This window comes from Choloepus didactylus, chromosome 1, assembly GCF_015220235.1.
Source record: "Choloepus didactylus isolate mChoDid1 chromosome 1, mChoDid1.pri, whole genome shotgun sequence".
NCBI lineage: Eukaryota > Metazoa > Chordata > Mammalia > Pilosa > Megalonychidae > Choloepus > Choloepus didactylus.
This window is the reverse complement of record NC_051307.1, coordinates 164,315,693-164,334,080: the sequence shown is the minus strand read 5'-3', so window position 1 is coordinate 164,334,080 and position 18,388 is coordinate 164,315,693. Positions and strand designations below refer to the sequence as shown.

Sequence of the window (18,388 nt, the reverse complement as noted above, 5' to 3'; positions counted from 1 at the left end):
AAGAAAAGAAATAACAAGGATTAAAGCAGAAATAAATGACATAGAGAACAAAAAAACAATAGAAAGGATAAATATCACCAAAAGTTGGTTCTTTGAGAAGATCAACAAGATTGACAAGCCCCTAGCTAGACTGACAAAATCAAAAAGAGAGAAGACCCATATAAACAAAATAATGAATGAAAAAGGTGACATAACTGCAGATCCTGAAGAAATTAAAAAAACTATAAGAGGATATTATGAACAACTGTATGGCAACAAACTGGATAATGTAGAAGAAATGGACAATTTCCTGGAAACATATGAACAACCTAGACTGACCAGAGAAGAAATAGAAGACCTCAACCAACCCATCACAAGCAAAGAGATCCAATCAGTCATCAAAAATCTTCCCACAAATAAATGCCCAGGGCCAGATGGCTTCACAGGGGAATTCTACCAAACTTTCCAGAAAGAACTGACACCAATCTTACTCAAACTCTTTCAAAACATTGAAAAAAATGGAACACTACCTAACTCATTTTATGAAGCTAACATCAATCTAATACCAAAACCAGGCAAAGATGCTACAAAAAAGGAAAACTACCGGCCAATCTCCCTAATGAATATAGATGCAAAAATCCTCAACAAAATACTTGCAAATCGAATCCAAAGACACATTAAAAAAATCATACACCATGACCAAGTGGGGTTCATTCCAGGCATGCAAGGATGGTTCAACATCAGAAAAACAATCAATGTATTACAACACATTAAAAACTCGAAAGGGAAAAATCAATTGATCATCTCAATAGATGCTGAAAAAGCATTTGACAAAATCCAACATCCCTTTTTGATAAAAACACTTCAAAAGGTAGGAATTGAAGGAAACTTCCTCAACATGATAAAGAGCATATATGAAAAACCCACAGCCAGCATAGTACTCAATGGTGAGAGACTGAAAGCCTTCCCTCTAAGATCAGGAACAAGACAAGGATGCCCGCTGTCACCACTGTTATTCAACATTGTGCTGGAAGTGCTAGCCAGGGCAATCCGGCAAGACAAAGAAATAAAAGGCATCCAAATTGGAAAAGAAGAAGTAAAACTGTCATTGTTTGCAGATGATATGATCTTATATCTAGAAAACCCTGAGAAATCAACGATACACCTACTAGAGCTAATAAACAAATTTAGCAAAGTAGCGGGATACAAGATTAATGCACATAAGTCAGTAATGTTTCTATATGCTAGAAATGAACAAACTGAAGAGACACTCAAGAAAAAGATACCATTTTCAATAGCAACTAAAAAAATCAAGTACCTAGGAATCAACTTAACCAAAGATGTAAAAGACCTATACAAAGAAAACTACATAACTCTACTAAAAGAAATAGAAGGGGACCTTAAAAGATGGAAAAATATTCCATGTTCATGGATAGGAAGGCTAAATGTCATTAAGATGTCAATTCTACCCAAACTCATCTACAGATTCAATGCAATCCCAATCAAAATTCCAACAACCTACTTTGCAGACTTGGAAAAGCTAGTTATCAAATTTATTTGGAAAGGGAAGATGCCTCGAATTGCTAAAGACACTCTAAAAAAGAAAAACCAAGTGGGAGGACTTACACTCCCTGACTTTGAAGCTTATTATAAAGCCACAGTTGCCAAGACAGCATGGTACTGGCACAAAGATAGACATATAGATCAATGGAATCGAATTGAGAATTCAGAGATAGACCCTCAGATCTATGGCCGACTGATCTTTGATAAGGCCCCCAAAGTCACCGAACTGAGCCATAATGGTCTTTTCAACAAATGGGGCTGGGAGAGTTGGATATCCATATCCAAAAGAATGAAAGAGGACCCCTACCTCACCCCCTACACAAAAATTAACTCAAAATGGACCAAAGATCTCAATATAAAAGAAAGTACCATAAAACTCCTAGAAGATAATGTAGGAAAACATCTTCAAGACCTTGTATTAGGAGGCCACTTCCTAGACTTTACACCCAAAGCACAAGCAACAAAAGAGAAAATAGATAAATGGGAACTCCTCAAGCTTAGAAGTTTCTGCACCTCAAAGGAATTTCTCAAAAAGGTAAAGAGGCAGCCAACTCAATGGGAAAAAATTTTTGGAAACCATGTATCTGACAAAAGACTGATATCTTGCATATACAAAGAAATCCTACAACTCAATGACAATAGTACAGACAGCCCAATTATAAAATGGGCAAAAGATATGAAAAGACAGTTCTCTGAAGAGGAAATACAAATGACCAAGAAACACATGAAAAAATGTTCAGCTTCACTAGCTATTAGAGAGATGCAAATTAAGACCACAATGAGATACCATCTAACACCGGTTAGAATGGCTGCCATTAAACAAACAGGAAACTACAAATGCTGGAGGGGATGTGGAGAAATTGGAACTCTTATTCATTGTTGGTGGGACTGTATAATGGTTCAGCCACTCTGGAAGTCAGTCTGGCAGTTCCTTAGAAAACTAGATATAGAGCTACCATTCGATCCAGCGATTGCACTCCTCGGTATATACCCGGAAGATCGGAAAGCAGTGACACGAACAGATATCTGCACGCCAATGTTCATAGCAGCATTATTCACAATTGCCAAGAGATGGAAACAACCCAAATGTCCTTCAACAGATGAGTGGATAAATAAAATGTGGTATATACACACGATGGAATACTACGCGGCAGTAAGAAGGAACGATCTGGTGAAACATATGACAACATGGATGAACCTTGAAGACATAATGCTGAGCGAAATAAGCCAGGCACAAAAAGAGAAATATTATATGCTACCACTAATGTGAACTTTGAAAAATGTAAAACAAATGGTTTATAATGTAGAATGTAGGGGAACTAGCAGTAGAGAGCAATTAAGGAAGGGGGAACAATAATCCAGGAAGAACAGATAAGCTATTTAACGTTCTGGGGATGCCCAGAAATGACTATGGTCTGTTAATTTCTGATGGTTGTAGTAGGAACAAGTTCACTGAAATGTTGCTATATTATGTAACTTTCTTGGGGTAAAGTAGGAACATGTTGGAAGTTAAGCAGTTATCTTAGGTTAGTTGTCTTTTTCTTACTCCCTTGCTATGGTCTCTTTGAAATGCTCTTTTATTGTATGTTTGTTTTCTTTTTAACTTTTTTTTTCATACAGGTGATTTGAAAAAAGAAGGGAAAGTTAAAAAAAAAAAAAAAAAAAAAAAGATGTAGTGCCCCCTTGAGGAGCCTGTGGAGAATGCAGGGGTATTCGCCTACCCCACCACCATGGTTGCTAACATGACCACAGACATAGGGGACTGGTGGTTTGATGGGTTGAGCCCTCTACCATAAGTTTTACCCTTGGGAAGACGGTTGCTGCAAAGGAGAGGCTAGGCCTCCCTATATTTGTGCCTAAGAGTCTCCTCCTGAATGCCTCTTTGTTGCTCATATGTGGCCCTCTCTCTCTGGCTAAGCCAACTTGAAAGGTGAAATCACTGCCCTCCCCCCCTACGTGGGACCAGACACCCAGGGAAGTGAATCTCCCTGGCAACGTGGAATATGACTCCCAGGGAGGAATGTAGACCTGGCACCGTGGGACGGAGAACATCTTCTTGACCAAAAGGGGGATGTGAAAGGAAATGAAATAAGCTTCAGTGGCAGAGAGATTCCAAAAGGAGCCGAGAGGTCACTCTGGTGGGCACTCTTATGCACACTTTAGACAACCCTTTTTAGGTTCTAAAGAATTGGGGTAGCTGGTGGTGGATACCTGAAACTATCAAACTACAACCCAGAACCCATGAATCTCGAAGACAGTTGTATAAAAATGTAGCTTATGAGGGGTGACAATGGGATTGGGAAAGCCATAAGGACCAAACACCACTTTGTCTAGTTTATGGATGGATGTGTAGAAAAGTAGGGGAAGGAAACAAACAGACAAAGGTACCCAGTGTTCTTTTTTACTTCAATTGCTCTTTTTCACTCTAATTATTATTCTTGTTATTTTTGTGTGTGTGCTAATGAAGGTGTCAGGGATTGATTTAGGTGATGAATGTACAACTATGTAATGGTACTGTAAACAATCGAAAGTACAATTTGTTTTGTATGACTGCGTGGCATGTGAATATATCTCAATAAAATGATGATTAAAAAAAAAAAAAAAAAAAAAAAAAAACCAATACATTTCTGGCGTATTGCATTTTGGCAAATTTAGCAAACTAAGACAAAGATCAACATGTCAAAATCAGTGGTGTTTCTATACATTTGTAGTGAGCAATCTGAGGAGGAAATCAAGAAAAAAATCCATTTACAATAGCAACTAAAAGGATCAAACATCTAGGAATAAATTTAACCAAGGAAGTAAAGGACTTATACACAAAAAACTACAAAACATTGCTAAAAGACATCAAAGAAGACCTAAATAAATAGAAGGACTTTCTTTGTTCATGGATCAGAAGACCCAAATTGATTCAGAGATTCAATGCAATCCCAATCAAATTTCCAACAGCCTACTTTGCAGAAATGGAAAAGCCAATTATCAAAATTATTGGGAAGAGTAAGGGGCCTCAAATAGTCAAAAGCATCTGGAAAAAGAAGAACCAAGTTGGAGGACTCATGCTTTCTGACTTTGAAGTATATTACGAATCTACAGTGGTCAAAACAGCATGGTACTGGCATAAAGATAGATACATTGACCAATGGACTCAAATTGAGAGTTCAAAAGTAGACCTTCACATTTATGGTCAATTAATATTTGACAAGGCTGCCAAGCCCACTCAACTGGGACAGAATAGTCTCTTCAACAAATGGCACTGGAAAAACTGGATATCCGTATGCAAAAGAATGAAAGAGGACCCCTATCTCACACCTCATACAAAAGTTAACTCAAAATGGATCAAAGACCTAAATATAAGAGCCAGGACCATAAAACTCCTAGAAAAAAATGTAGGGAAGCAATTTCAAGATCTTGTGATAGGCAATGGTTTCTTAGACTTTACACCCAAAGCACAAGCTTCAAATGAAAAAATAGATAAATGGGACCTCCTTAAAATTAAAAACTTTTGTACTTCAAAGGACTTTGTTAAGAAAGTGAAAAGGCAACCCATTCAATGGGAGAAAATGTTTGGAAACCACGTATCTAATAAGAGTTTAATATCCGAAATACATAAAGAAATCCTATAACTTTACAATAAAAAGACAAACAACCCAATTAAAAAATGGGCAAAAGCCTTGAGTAGACATTTTCCAATGAGGAAATACACATGGCCAAAAGGCATATGCAGAGATGCTCATCATCATTAGCCATCAGGGAAATGTAAATCAAAACCACAATGAATGTCATTTCACACCTACTAGACTGGCCACTATTAAAAAAAAGAAAACTACAAGTGTTGGATAGTATTTGGAGAAATAGGAGCACTCATTCACTGCCGGTGGGAATGTAAAATTGTGCATCCACTGTGGAAGACAATTTGGCAGTTCCTCAGGAGACTAAGTATAGAATTGTCATATGATCCAGCAATCCCACCACTAGGTATATAAACAGAAGAGCTGAGAACAGGGACTCAAACAGACATTTGCACACTGATGTTCATATTGGCATTATTCACAATTGCCAAAAGATGGAAGCAACCCAACTGTCCATCAACCAATGGATGGATAAACAAAATGTGTTATATACGTACAATGAAATATTATTCAGCTGTAAGAAGGAATGAACTCCTGGTGAGTGTGACAACACAGATGAACCCTAGGACATTATATTGAGTGAAATAAGCCAGACACAAAAGGATACATATTGTGTGATCTCACTGATATGAACAAATTAGAATAAGCAAACACATAGAGTTGAAATCTAGAATATAGGTTACCAGGAAATAGAATGGAGGTAGAGAATGGGAAGCTGATGGTGAATTTGTGTGGAATTTCTATTTAAGTTGATTATAAATATTTGGAAATTGATAGTGTGATAGTAGCACATTGTGTGAGTATAATTAACAGTGCTGAATTATGTTTATGAATGTGTTTGAAAGGGGAAGTTTTGGGTTGTGTATGTTACTAAAGGAAAGTTAAAAGATAAAGTATAGGACTGTATGACACAATGAACCTTGTTGTGAATGATGACTATGTTTAATCGAACAAAATATGAACTTTCTTTCATGAATTGTAACAAATGTACATCACTATTTCAAGGTGTTAATAATAGGGTGGTATATGGGGAAAAATACACTTAATGTTAACTATGAACTATAGTTAACATTTTAATATTCTTTCATCAATTGTAACAAAGATACAACACCAATGCAAAGTGTTAACAATAGGGGGTATATGGGAATGTTGTATTTTTTACATGACTTTTATGTAAACCTAAAACTTCTCTAATTAAAAAAAAAAAACAGTAATTAAAAAAGCCATTATGCTAAGTGAGAGAAACCAGACACAAAGTACTACATATTATATGATTTCCATTTGTGTAAAATTGAAATAATAACATGACAGGCCTGCACATTCAAAAGGATGTTCTTAAAGTATTAGAATTAGCTTTTCCAATCTCCCCATCCATATATCCTTCACCTCAACCCCCTACAAACTCAAAATGGTCACTAAATCATATCTTTCTTTAAGGTAAGATACTTGCATTTAAAAACCACCATTTTTATTATATGTAAAACATTTTAAAACCATTATTATTGTAACTATAATTAAATGAGGCATGCTTCTCATCACAGTTGGTCTGTAATAAAGTGATTTTGCTAAGTTTGGGTTTTTCCTTGTCCTAATTGATGTACAAATCAGTCTGTGTGTATGTAATGCCTGTCTTCTGATGGGCTCATCATCTTGATTCTCACATTACTTAAAACACAGAAAAAGTGTTAATGAGCCTAGAACAATGGTTCTTAACGTTAGATTTATCTGGAGAGATTTTAAAAATCCTGATGCTCTGGCCCCAACCCTGACTAAACAAAAATCACTGGGATTGGGGCTCAGTCCTCAGAATTTTTTAAACTCCCAGGTGATTCCAATAGGCAGCCAAAGTTGAAAGCCACTGTTTCGAAAAAAATCTTTTATGATTAGCAGAAGCAAAATACCCAAGTGAAATTTACAGCATTACTATCTTCCATCTCTTTTCAGGTTTTTCGGCATGGAGACCGAAGTCCAATTGAAACCTTTCCCAATGATCCCATTAAGGAATCCTCATGGCCACAAGGATTTGGCCAGCTCACCCAGGTTGGTCAGATTTCCAGCTAAAGGTTGTTGATGAGCCTCAAGGGGAAATGTATATAGAATTATCTATTTTATATTTTTACCCTGTTGCTTTGTTAAAGCCTAAGACATGTGCATGGACAACAGAAGAATATATGAATTTAAAGATGCTGAAGGGAACCAAGTGGTGCTTACAAGCCAAACCCCGAGTTTTTGAGGTTTCACCTGAGAAAGCAAAAAATTGTCTTGTACTCCATAAACCAAATCGATAGACTGGGGAATACATGGTATATTTGGAAGTGCTAATATCAGAAATCTGTTTCTTGTCAGCTGAGTATATTGGGATTGAGCCTTTTTTGATAAGTGATCAAACACAGGGATTCATCCTTCCTAAAGAGCAGGTAAACAGATGGTAAAGCTGGGAAAGAAGGTGTCTGTAGACACTGTTCCCTCCTCACCACTCCACCCCCTTCACTTGTAAGAGTAAGTGGATCTTCTATTTGGAGCCCCAAGACCAAGTGCTTTGCTTCTGTCCTGAACAAAGCACTATTTAAATACTTTAAGATAATGTCATAGAACGTTGAGTTAGTCATCTCCAAAACTAATGGGTATTCTTCTTGGCTAAACATTGGAATTACCTGGAGAGCTATGAAAAATATTGATACCTGCCTGAGATCTTATTGAATTGGTCTAATGTGTGGTCCCGGCATTAGGATTTTCAGAAGCTCCTTGGTTGTTCAGTTGATATTAGGTGACATTAATGCACCTAAGGCTGAGAATTACTGCCCTCAGTCAACCCCAATTTTTCACAGAGGAGGAACCTGAGCTAGAAGTTATGTGAGCACAGCATCTTCTGGCTCCCAGGTCCAAGTTCTTTCAACTATAGCTTACCTAGCTTCTGTCTCTTTGAATGAGAAAAGGGTTACAAAAATTCAGGTTTGCTTCTTAGTACCTATGTCCCTAAGTGGTTATGCTTTTCCAGTAAGATAAAAAGATTCTTCTGGATTGTGGGATCTGGGTTCTTCTGCTGGCAGACCCTTGACTCAGATTCTCTTAAAGCACTGTTTCTCAAACATCTATGTTCAAATGCAGATTCTGATTCAGTAGGTGTGAAGTTGGACCTGAGATTTTACATTTCTAACAATCTCCCAAGGTGATGTGGATGCTGCCGATATGTGGACTACTCTTGGAGTAGCAGGATCTAGAGCTCAAATTACTGCTCTGGGCTAGGTATTTCCAATCTGCATAATGAAAAAGTGATGCTTCCCTAAATCAGTGAGTCTCAGACCAGCATCCTCATCATCACCTGGGGAACTTGTCAGAAATCCAAATTCTTGGGCCCCACACCAGACCCACTGAGTCAGTATCTCCGGGATTGGAGCCCAGTAATCTGTGTTTAAATGACCCCTGCAGGTGATTCTATGGATACTAAAGTTTGAAAGCCACTGCTCTTTAAACAGGATGACAATTTCCTCAGAAGTCATCTTTAAGAACAATTAGACCCAAAGTACCTGCTTCTTTAACTACCAGGCCATCCAGAAAACCCACAGACCTCACCACATTCTAGATAGGTAGTGATGGAGTGAGTGGGATCAAGCAGCAGCCACAGTGACCACACACATTCTCTCTAGCTCCTGCAGCTCTGATGAGGCTCTGGGTTAAAGACAAACTTAAATGCAAGTTTTTCAAAATATGGTGCTCTACTACCTTCATCTGAATCTGAATCACTTGGGGCACTTGTTAAAATGGAGATTTCATGGCCCCACCTAGGATGTAAGGAGACAGAATCCCTGGAGAGATGCTGAGGAATATACATTTCAACAAGCACTCCCAGATAATTTTGCTTCTGTAGCATAGCAATGCCTGAGGACCTTGAGCAAATGCAACACTTCTCAGTGATTACTGTGCATCAGAACCACTTGGAGAGCTTTTTAAAAACAGATTCCTCAGCTACACTCCCGCAGATTCTGCTTTGGTTGGTCAAGGGTGGGGCCCAAGAATCTGACTTATAACAACCTCACAGGTGATGCCAATACTGCTGGTCCACAGACCATGCTCTGAGTAACAGGCTCTAATTTTTCTATGATCCAGGCCTAATAAACTGTGCAGATAACCAAATTATTGCACCCAGAGGTAGAATGGGACCTTAAGATTCATCTGGTCAACCTTTTGTTAGATAATGAATTTCTTCCACAAAATCCCCACCAAGTGGTCAACCAACCCCTGTGAATACTCTACCAACAAAACTCACTACCGCACCAGAGATAAACTATTTATTTAAATCAGATAAATCACCATTTGTTAGGCACATCCTATGTGCAAGGCTCTACATTAAGTGCTAATGAAAATGAGTGAGTTTTTTTCAGGGAGTCCTGACTGAAGATTACAGCTATCTTTTCTTGTTTTTGTTGAATATGTATTGTTATTGTGAGACAAAGTGCAAGTTGTTCATTCTTCACGTGCAGTGAGGAAAGATGAGACAAATTTCTATGATAATTTGAGTCATAGAACCTACTTTCAATAATTTTTGTTTTTATTTTTCCCATAGCTTGGCATGGAACAGCATTATGAACTGGGAGAATATATAAGGAAAAGATATGAACAGTTCTTGAATGAGTCTTATAAATGTGAACAGGCAAGTTGGAGCACTATGAGTGGAAGCCTTGTCCCTTGAAAGAATTCAGTATAATGCTGCATATATAAAATTGCTTTACCTGTTTCCCAAGGAATATTCCCAAGTCAGTTTTGTTTACAAATGTACCCAGAGGTAGAAAGGGACCTTAAGATTCATCTGGTCAACCTTTTAGTAGACAATGAATTTCTTCCACAAAATCCCCACCAAGTGGTCATTATACAATTATTTTGTTCCTAAATATTTATTAATATAATTAAGTTCAAAATTTTATGGAAAACCGATAAATACTTTGGCTTGGCAAATAGTCACCACTTAGGTGGCCTCTTTTGTCAATTCAACTATTGGCTTAGAAGGTTGCCCTATACTATGGCATGCTCATAAAATTGCCTCACCTGTAATAGATGTTATAATCAAAGATGCTACCATAATGTCTGCTGACATTTTGGTTTGAGTGTCCAGCCCTTTCCCAAATGCCCCATCAGCTTCATAGAAAAAACCCCACAGTTTCTCTCAGTTGGCTTCAGCTTTGCTTTTCCTGTTCTAGGTTTATGTTCGAAGCACAGACATTGACCGGACTTTGATGAGTGCTATGACAAACCTTGCAGCCCTGTTTCCCCCAGAGGGTACCAGCATCTGGAATCCGAGACTACCCTGGCAGCCAATCCCGGTGCACACAGTGCCTGTTTCTGAAGATCAGGTCAGTGTACTGGGAAAACTGAGAAATTCCACTGGGCCTGAAAAGAGGAAGACAGGCTGATCAGATTTGTGGATTTAGGACTCTGGACAATCCTAGGCAAGAAAGAATAGGATCCAAATTTCTCTTTGGATACTTACTGACTTTGTATTATCATTCTTTCAACTTTTGGCAATTTCTCCCTCTCCATCTTTACACACACACACACACACACACACACACACACACACACACGAGTCTCCCAGTGTTCTACTTTCAACTTTCCTGGCTTTACTTTCCCTCAGATTATGTCAATATCTCTCTACCCCCACCCAACCCGGATGAAAATCCCCATTCCTAGGCAGTGGAAAGAAGGAAGACTTGATTGCATAATTGGAGCCCAACACTTTACATGCATCATCATGTTTACCCTTCACAACAACCTTGAATGAACAATATTATTGTTTTCCTTCTGCTGTCAGGAAAATAAGGGCCCACAGAGGTTAAATAATAAATAAAATAGCCCAAGGTCACAAGCTGGTTAGCATCACTACTGGAATTAGAATCAGTTCTACCTCATTCCAGAGCAATTTTCTTTCCTGTAAACCAGTGGTTCGCAAACTTTTCTACCTATTAGCTTCATCTGGGGAGTGTTTTAAAAAATCATGATGCTTAGGGCTCATCTCATAACAATTCAGACTCTCTGTGGGTGGAACCCAGGCATCATTATTTTCAAAATAACCTCTCTCAATGTTTCCAGTGGGCAGTCAAGTTTGAGAACCAGTACCGTAAACCAAGCTGCCTAAATGAGGCTGATTGAGAGAAACTCAAATTTATTTACAGGGAGTGGGATGATCCAAGAATGCTTTAATATTTTCAGAGGAATTTGAATGTTTAAAATATTAACAAATTAATCAATCTAACAAAACTCTCAAATGTAGAACTTAAGGCTTTGTGAAGGAAATCATTTAGGACAAGGAATCTTTAAATCCCCCTACAGTAACATCATAAACATGACCATCTCATCTTGATGGCTGAGGTTTAGCATGACCACTGGACTTGGGTCTTTGTCCAGTAATCTCTGGGGTAGGTTCCTGTCTCTTGCTTTCCTAGTACTCCTAGAAATTTGATTTAATTGCTGCAACTGCTGACTTGGGAATTTTTCCCAAATACTTTGCAGAAACAACTCTGCCCTGCCAAACCTCACTCTGGGTAAATCTGTTCCAACCAACTTCTCTGGTGTTTCCAGAAAAGACAGGATGATTTATTTGTACCTCTTTCCTTCACAGAATTGGGAGTGCAATATTATGATTATCAGCTTTCTAGGGAAGTTGTGAATATTTTTTTCCAAAAACGAAAAATAAAATCACTTTTATTACAGCTTTTTCTGCAGAGACCAAGACTGGGTAGCCATCGAATTTGTAGTCAATGTAGACCAAGGTAATAGTTTTAACCCTTAATCCTGAAGATAGTAATTAATTTACATAGTAAAGAGAATATAGCTATTAGAAGAGGGTGAGATGGGAAGAAACAGGGTGAGATTCAAAAGCAAGATTATCTGTCTCTGGCTTCCAGCCACCTATCCACTAAGGTAAAAAAAAATATTCTTTTATCATAACTAAGAAATCTAATAAAATCAGTTAATCAACACAAGCTGTAATAAATGCTGTAGAGAAATAGAAGAGAAAAATGAGGCCAAGTGTCTTCTCTCAGTTATAATCCATTTGACAAAAGAAGGTTAGCATATGTGGAACCTGTAGAACAGAATACAAGATGGTGGCCTTGATATCAAATACAAGCTGTATGTGATGGAGGGATTCAGAGAATAAGACATAACATGGAACTAGAGCAGGTGGGACAGTCATTCACTTTGTCAGGGATAGAGTGAGCACTCGATCCAGACCTCAGGGAGGGGTGGAAAAAGAGAAGGTCAACGCTGAAACACGGCACTACATGAATATGCTGAGTGCCAATACTATGGTGTCCACAGTTAATATATAGGAAGAGTCAAAATAAAATTGAATGAGTATGTTGGGGACAGATTAGAGCATTGAAATTTTTCTATCTCAAAGGAAACGTGGAACTGAAAGGCAGTGTGATGGTATAAAGAGGGTTGGATTTGAAGTTGGAAAACCTAGGTCTGAGAGCTAACTACCACTTCATATGCATGACCTTGAGCAACGTCCCTCAACTTCAATTTCCTCTTCTATAAAATGGGAGCAATTTATAAATCCTTATGGGGATTTGTGGAAATCAAGTTAGTTAAGAAATGGGATAAAAACATTGTAAACTGCAAAATGGTGGACAAATGTTTAGGTGATTATTCTGTTCATTTGCGGCCTGGCTAATTTTGTGGATAAGAAAACTAATGTCAGTCCAAGAAAGTTAAGTAATTAATTAATGAACAGTTCTATGCTTTTTCCCTCAACAATATGATTCCTTCTATGAGAAAAGTTTGAAAGCTCTGCAGGAAAATTTAGACATAGAGCAGCGGACATAAAAGAACCCTGTATACATTCTTCAGTATTATATACACGTGATGAGTGGTGGCTTGAGGCATTTGTCTGACAATGGCTTAGAAGGAAAAGAGACTGGAGCCTGGGAGAATCACTGTGGAAGTAACTAGGGAATGAGGAAATGAAGGCTTGAAATTAGATTGTAAAAGACATTAGAGGAAGAAAAGCAAAGTAAAAAAAGGTGACCCAAAGAATCAGAAACGAGAGGCAGGAAACAACTTTTAAAATGAATGTTTTCTGAGTATGTGCTAACATGCCAGGCTCTATTCTAGGCATTGAAAATGCAGCAGTGAGAAAAGCAGACAAGACCCCAGCTCTCATTGAGTTTATATTTTGTAGGAGATAGATAGATGATAAAGAGTTATGTACACAGAATAATTTCAGATAGTGATGGGTTCCTTGAAAGATAAAAGAAAAAACCAACATAATATGATAGTGGCTGGGGAAGAAGAATGGCAAGAAGAGCCAGGGTGGAAGTGATGGGGGGAATATTCCAAAAAAAGAACAGTTCATGCAGATACCTGGTTGTTCAGGGGTTGGCAAGAAGGCCCAGTGCATGGCTGGAGAAAAGTGAGCAAGTGGGACAACAATAGGAAAAGAGAGCAGAGAGGTTAAATATGGGCTAACTCAGATAGAAACTGGTAAGCCATGGTAGTGAGTGGATTTTCTTCCACATAAAATGGAAAGCCATTGAAGCGTTATGATTTGATTGATGCTTTATAAAAGTTAGTGTAGCTGCTGTGTGGAGAATGGACTCTGAAAAAAGTGGAATGGAAGAAGGAGTGGATGCTGGCTGGCCAGATAGGAAGCTCTTGCCAGATATAATAATGGCTTGAACTGGGATAGGGACAGTGAAGATAAAGAAAAGAATTTTGGAAGTAGAACAATCGAAAGCAATTTGTCTATGAGGCAGGAAGATAAATGTCATTGACAAAAATAGAGAAATTACAAAAAGGAAATGGTTAAAAATGAAGTTGAGTTCAGCTTTTGTATATGTGGAACTCCAGGAAGAAAAGAAACATCCCAGTAGTGATCTTCACCAAGGGGCTGGAATTATAGGACTGGACAAAGATGGGGGAAGTAAGAGCAACAAAATAAACTTGGGGGTCACCAGCCTGTGTGTTACTCTTAAAACTACAAAAGATCATCAAATTTAAACTCATTAGTCACTTAGTGAGTGAGTGGTCACTCAGTCCTCATAATGCTTTTAACTATATTTTCTATACATTTATTAGTCACCCTTAGTAAAATAAGTCTGCAAACTTTTAAAAACTGAAGTCTAGGTGTTAGGTTAATTGACCTCTTAAGATGCTTTCCTGGTCGTCTGATTCCCTTCTCTGTATAAAGTATGTGTATGCACATGGATGTATGTCTAGTACCAGAAATGAAAGGGGGTGGAAAGGAAGCAAGATAATGGTTATCATTTCATATGGAAAACCAGGAAGTATGAATATTTACCAATAGCACAGTCCTATTTAGGCAAGTTCACAAAAGGAGAAAAAAAAAGGGTTTTCAGTTCTGGGTGCGTAGCCTACTATTTCCAAACTTGCAAACCATTTCTCTCTTTTCTCCCAATTTTATAATTTTCTTTCAGCTCAAATCACATTTGAATCTTTTAATGACGTTGGTTGGGACCTAATGAGGCTTAAAATATAGCCTTGGCTTCTTTAGCAAAGTTCTTCTAACTAATACAGGTTTTTTAATTTTTTTCTTTTGTCTTCAGTTGCTGTATATGCCGTTCCGGCACTGCCCTCGTTTTCAAGAACTTCAGGATGAGACTTTAAAATCAAAGGAATTCCAGACGAGGTTGCATCCTTATAAGGTTAAAAAATACTGATATTTTGCTCATGTACAGGTGGTGGGTATGAAGGCCGAGAGAAAGAGTGAAGCTCCAGCTTAAAAGTGTGAGCCGAGTGTGTCTGTCGAAGGCTGGTCATAGCAGTGGGTTACCATATTTGACAAGGGTGGATCATCACTACCGGATCCCCTTTCCTCTGCTGTGGCCACAAACCAGTAGAGAAGCTAGTCCTGTAGAATCCTACAGCCACGTCTCTGAGAGGAAGCGGGTGAAAGTGAGTGGCTGGATCAGCGTAAATTCAAATCCAAAATCTTGGACTTGAATTATTGAGGCTGAGAGGCTGGGAATATTCTCTTCGTAATACAAAGGATAGTCTTTATATTTCTGTTTCCACTTTGCAAAATACCCCTTTTCAGGACATGCAAAAGGTATATATAATGCTTTGTACTTTTGAAAATAATAATTTGGATCAATAATACATTCACACAGTTCAAAAATTAGTAAATATGAAAAAGAAACACTGTGGGAAGTTCCTCAGTGATCCCACAGGAAACTGCAGGCATTATTTTCTTAAGTAGTCTTCCAATTTTTTCATGCATATATGAACAAATATTAATATATTCTGATATTTTCCCCTTTGGTTATACAAAAGTGGCATACTATTCACAGGGTTGGGAAACTTGTTTCTTTTATTTATTCAAAAAAATGTCTTGGAAGTATTTATCTATACATAAAGAGTTTTCTGTTCTTCTTTCTTTTCTTTTACAACTTATAGTATTTGAATTTAGGGACATTCCATAATTTAATTAACCAACCTGTATTGATGGAAATGTGGTTCATTTCCAATCTTTTGTTCGTACAACCTGTGCTGAATAACTTTGTGCATTTAAATAATTTCATAAGAATATCTGTGAGATAATATCCCAGAAGTGGAAATTTAAGGTCAATTTGAACTATTATCAAATTAGCCTCTAAAGGGTTCTACCAATGTCGACTTCTATCAGCACTGCACAGAGTACCTGTTTCTCCACAGGCTTGTCAACAGTGTGTTGACAATTGAGGGGACGTTTGCCAATCTGATAAATGAGAAGTGGTACCACCAGAAGCATCCCTCTAAAATCAGGAACAAGACCAGATGCCCACTCTCATCACTATTATGCAGCATCGTGCAGCAGTGCTTTTTTTCTCTTATAATACATGAGCTTGGGTATCTTCATCTGGTTAAATGTCATTTATATTTCCTTTTCTGTTCACATCCCTTGGCCATTTTTCTTTTGGATTATTGCTTTTCAATTTTCTATACATGTTTGGAAGCTTTCCCTATATTCTTTAACATTTTTGTCTGTGATATGAATGGCAAATTTTTAAATTGATTTTTGCGTATGGTATTTTGCCCTGTTCTTGAAGGGCAATATATTCTTACATGACTTCTGTATTTTAATTGTGTTTAGAAAAGCCTTCCTACTTCTAGGTTATAAAAGAAGTTTGAAATACTTCCTTCTAATTCTTCTATAGCTTTATTTCTACATTTATATCTTGAATCCATTCGCAGTTTATCCTGATGTTAAGCATAAGGTACATATCCTGTTCCATATTTTCCCCAGATGACTATCCAAGTGTCCCATCACTATTTATTGAATAGTTCATCTTTTCCTATTAATTTGAGTTCTTGTATGATAAAATTCCCATATGATGGGCTCTATTTCCTGACCCTTTATTATTGTTCTTTCCTCCCATAATCCAAAGCCACACTTTTAATTATGGACTTTATAATATGCTTTAATATCCAAAGGGTTGGTCGTTCTTCGTCACTCTTTTTCATTGTTTTCATGGCTATATTTTTATATTCTTTGTAAAATTTCAGAATAAGCTTGTCTGGCCCCCCCAATTTTTTTTTAACTTTTTAGTACTTTTATTGTATCTTACTAGATTGATAAATCAACTTACAGAGACTTCAATTTTTTTAGATGTGAAGTCTTCCTTTCCAGGAAAATGGCACATTTTCTTATTTGTTTTTATCTTTGAGATTATTTGAGGGTTTTATTCATATAGTTCTTTACATTTCTTGTTAATTTTTTTCCAGGTTTACAGTATCAGCAAATAATGATGGCTTTCGCTCTACCTTGTGTCTCTGATTTCTTTTGTCTTGTTCTTTACTTGCCCTGCTCTGAAGTTCCAGTGCAATGTTACATAATGGTGCTGGTAGTAGACATTCCTGACTTATTCTTGATTTAAAAAGGAATTGCTTCTAGTGTTTCCCTATTAATCATGCTGGCTTTGGGGTCAAGATATATACATTTTTACCAAGTTAAAAAAGTACCCATCCTTCCTATTTTCTTGAATGGTTTTTATCAATAATGGTTGTTTAATATTTGAAAAGGTCTTTTTGACATTTGGAGGTATAATCATATTTTTCTCCTTGGATTAATTACTATGATTAATTATACTTATAGACTAATATTGAACTATCTTTACATTTCTAGAATAAACCCCTTTCTTTTTTTAATGTGCTATTGAATTATCTGTTCATGTTTTCTTTAGGCCTTTTGCAGTGATGCTCACAAGAGACTTTGTACTATAGTTTTCTTTTCTGGGACATCTTTGTCAGCATCAATGTTATACTTAATTTGTAAAAATAGTTTTGGAAGTTTTCTTTCTTTTTCCATGCTCCAGAACAGTTCAAATAGCATTAGAATAATTTACTCTTAAAAATCTTGGTAGAACTCCTCCATGAACTCATGTGGCCCTGGAGCTATTTTTGTTTGTTTGTTTGTTTTGTTTTTTAGTTTTGTTTTGTTTTTTTTGGCAGGGGGAGCCTTTTAACAATTATTTCTATTCATTTTATGGAAATCGGTTCTCTCTCATGGGGCTAATATTGGCAAATAATATTTTCCTATAAAATTTATCCATTTGATTAGGCAAAAGTATCTTCCAAAAGGTTTCCCAGAAATCGCTGTCTTGAGTAATGAAGTCAGATACTTGAATACTGGGTCTCATTATCGTGACAATCCAAGAATAATAGAGAACCTATGGGAATGTTTGCATTCCATCCAAATTTCACATTTGTATCCAGATATGCAGACCCTGTTTCTGTTGGATTTTCCTGGAGTGCTTTGGCCTGGGACATTCCTTCGCCTCTCATCTCGGCCCCTCATTTACACCTGAATTTTATTTCACTTACTTCCAGAAAGAATTTGAGGCACTGCTCTTTAATCTGATTCCAGGGCAAATAAGGAACAGGCTGTGAGCCAGCATTTGTTGGCATTGTTAACATAATAATAAGAAATCATCAGTTAGTGTGTATAAAATGCTTTGGATTGGCATCATCATAGTCAGTATTACTGGTGCACTTTTCTGTGAAGAATAATGATTCTCAACAGTGGTTCTCTAAATATCTGGAGACATTTTGAGTTGTCACAACTTGGGGTGTGTGGGTGATCCTGGCATCTAGAGGCCAGAGATGCTGCTAAATATTCTACATTGCACAGGACAATCCTTCACCCCAACCCCTCCCCCCACCACACAAAGAATTTTCCAACCCAAAATATCCATAGTGCTGAAGCTGAGAAACTCTGTGTA

At 37.3% G+C, this 18,388-nt stretch overlaps 1 protein-coding gene and 1 long non-coding RNA gene across 3 annotated transcripts in view; one reads left to right on the top strand and one right to left on the bottom strand.

Annotated features, from left to right (window-relative positions):
* Positions 1-18,388, bottom strand: part of LOC119540944 — a 122,108-nt gene that overhangs the window by 21,787 nt on the left and 81,933 nt on the right. The window contains exon 5 of one of the 2 annotated variants that reach the window (XR_005218129.1): positions 10,421-10,556. The exons of the other annotated variant lie outside the window; for it this stretch is intronic. This is a non-coding gene — a long non-coding RNA (uncharacterized LOC119540944). The remainder of the gene's footprint in view (positions 1-10,420; positions 10,557-18,388) is intronic. 2 annotated transcript variants of the gene reach the window in all.
* ACP3 (acid phosphatase 3) overlaps positions 1-18,388 on the top strand; it is a 57,755-nt gene that overhangs the window by 15,416 nt on the left and 23,951 nt on the right. The window contains exons 2-5 of the mRNA XM_037844843.1: positions 7,116-7,211; positions 9,736-9,822; positions 10,367-10,519; positions 14,735-14,833. Of these exons, the coding sequence (XP_037700771.1) occupies positions 7,116-7,211; positions 9,736-9,822; positions 10,367-10,519; positions 14,735-14,833 (435 nt within the window). The remainder of the gene's footprint in view (positions 1-7,115; positions 7,212-9,735; positions 9,823-10,366; positions 10,520-14,734; positions 14,834-18,388) is intronic.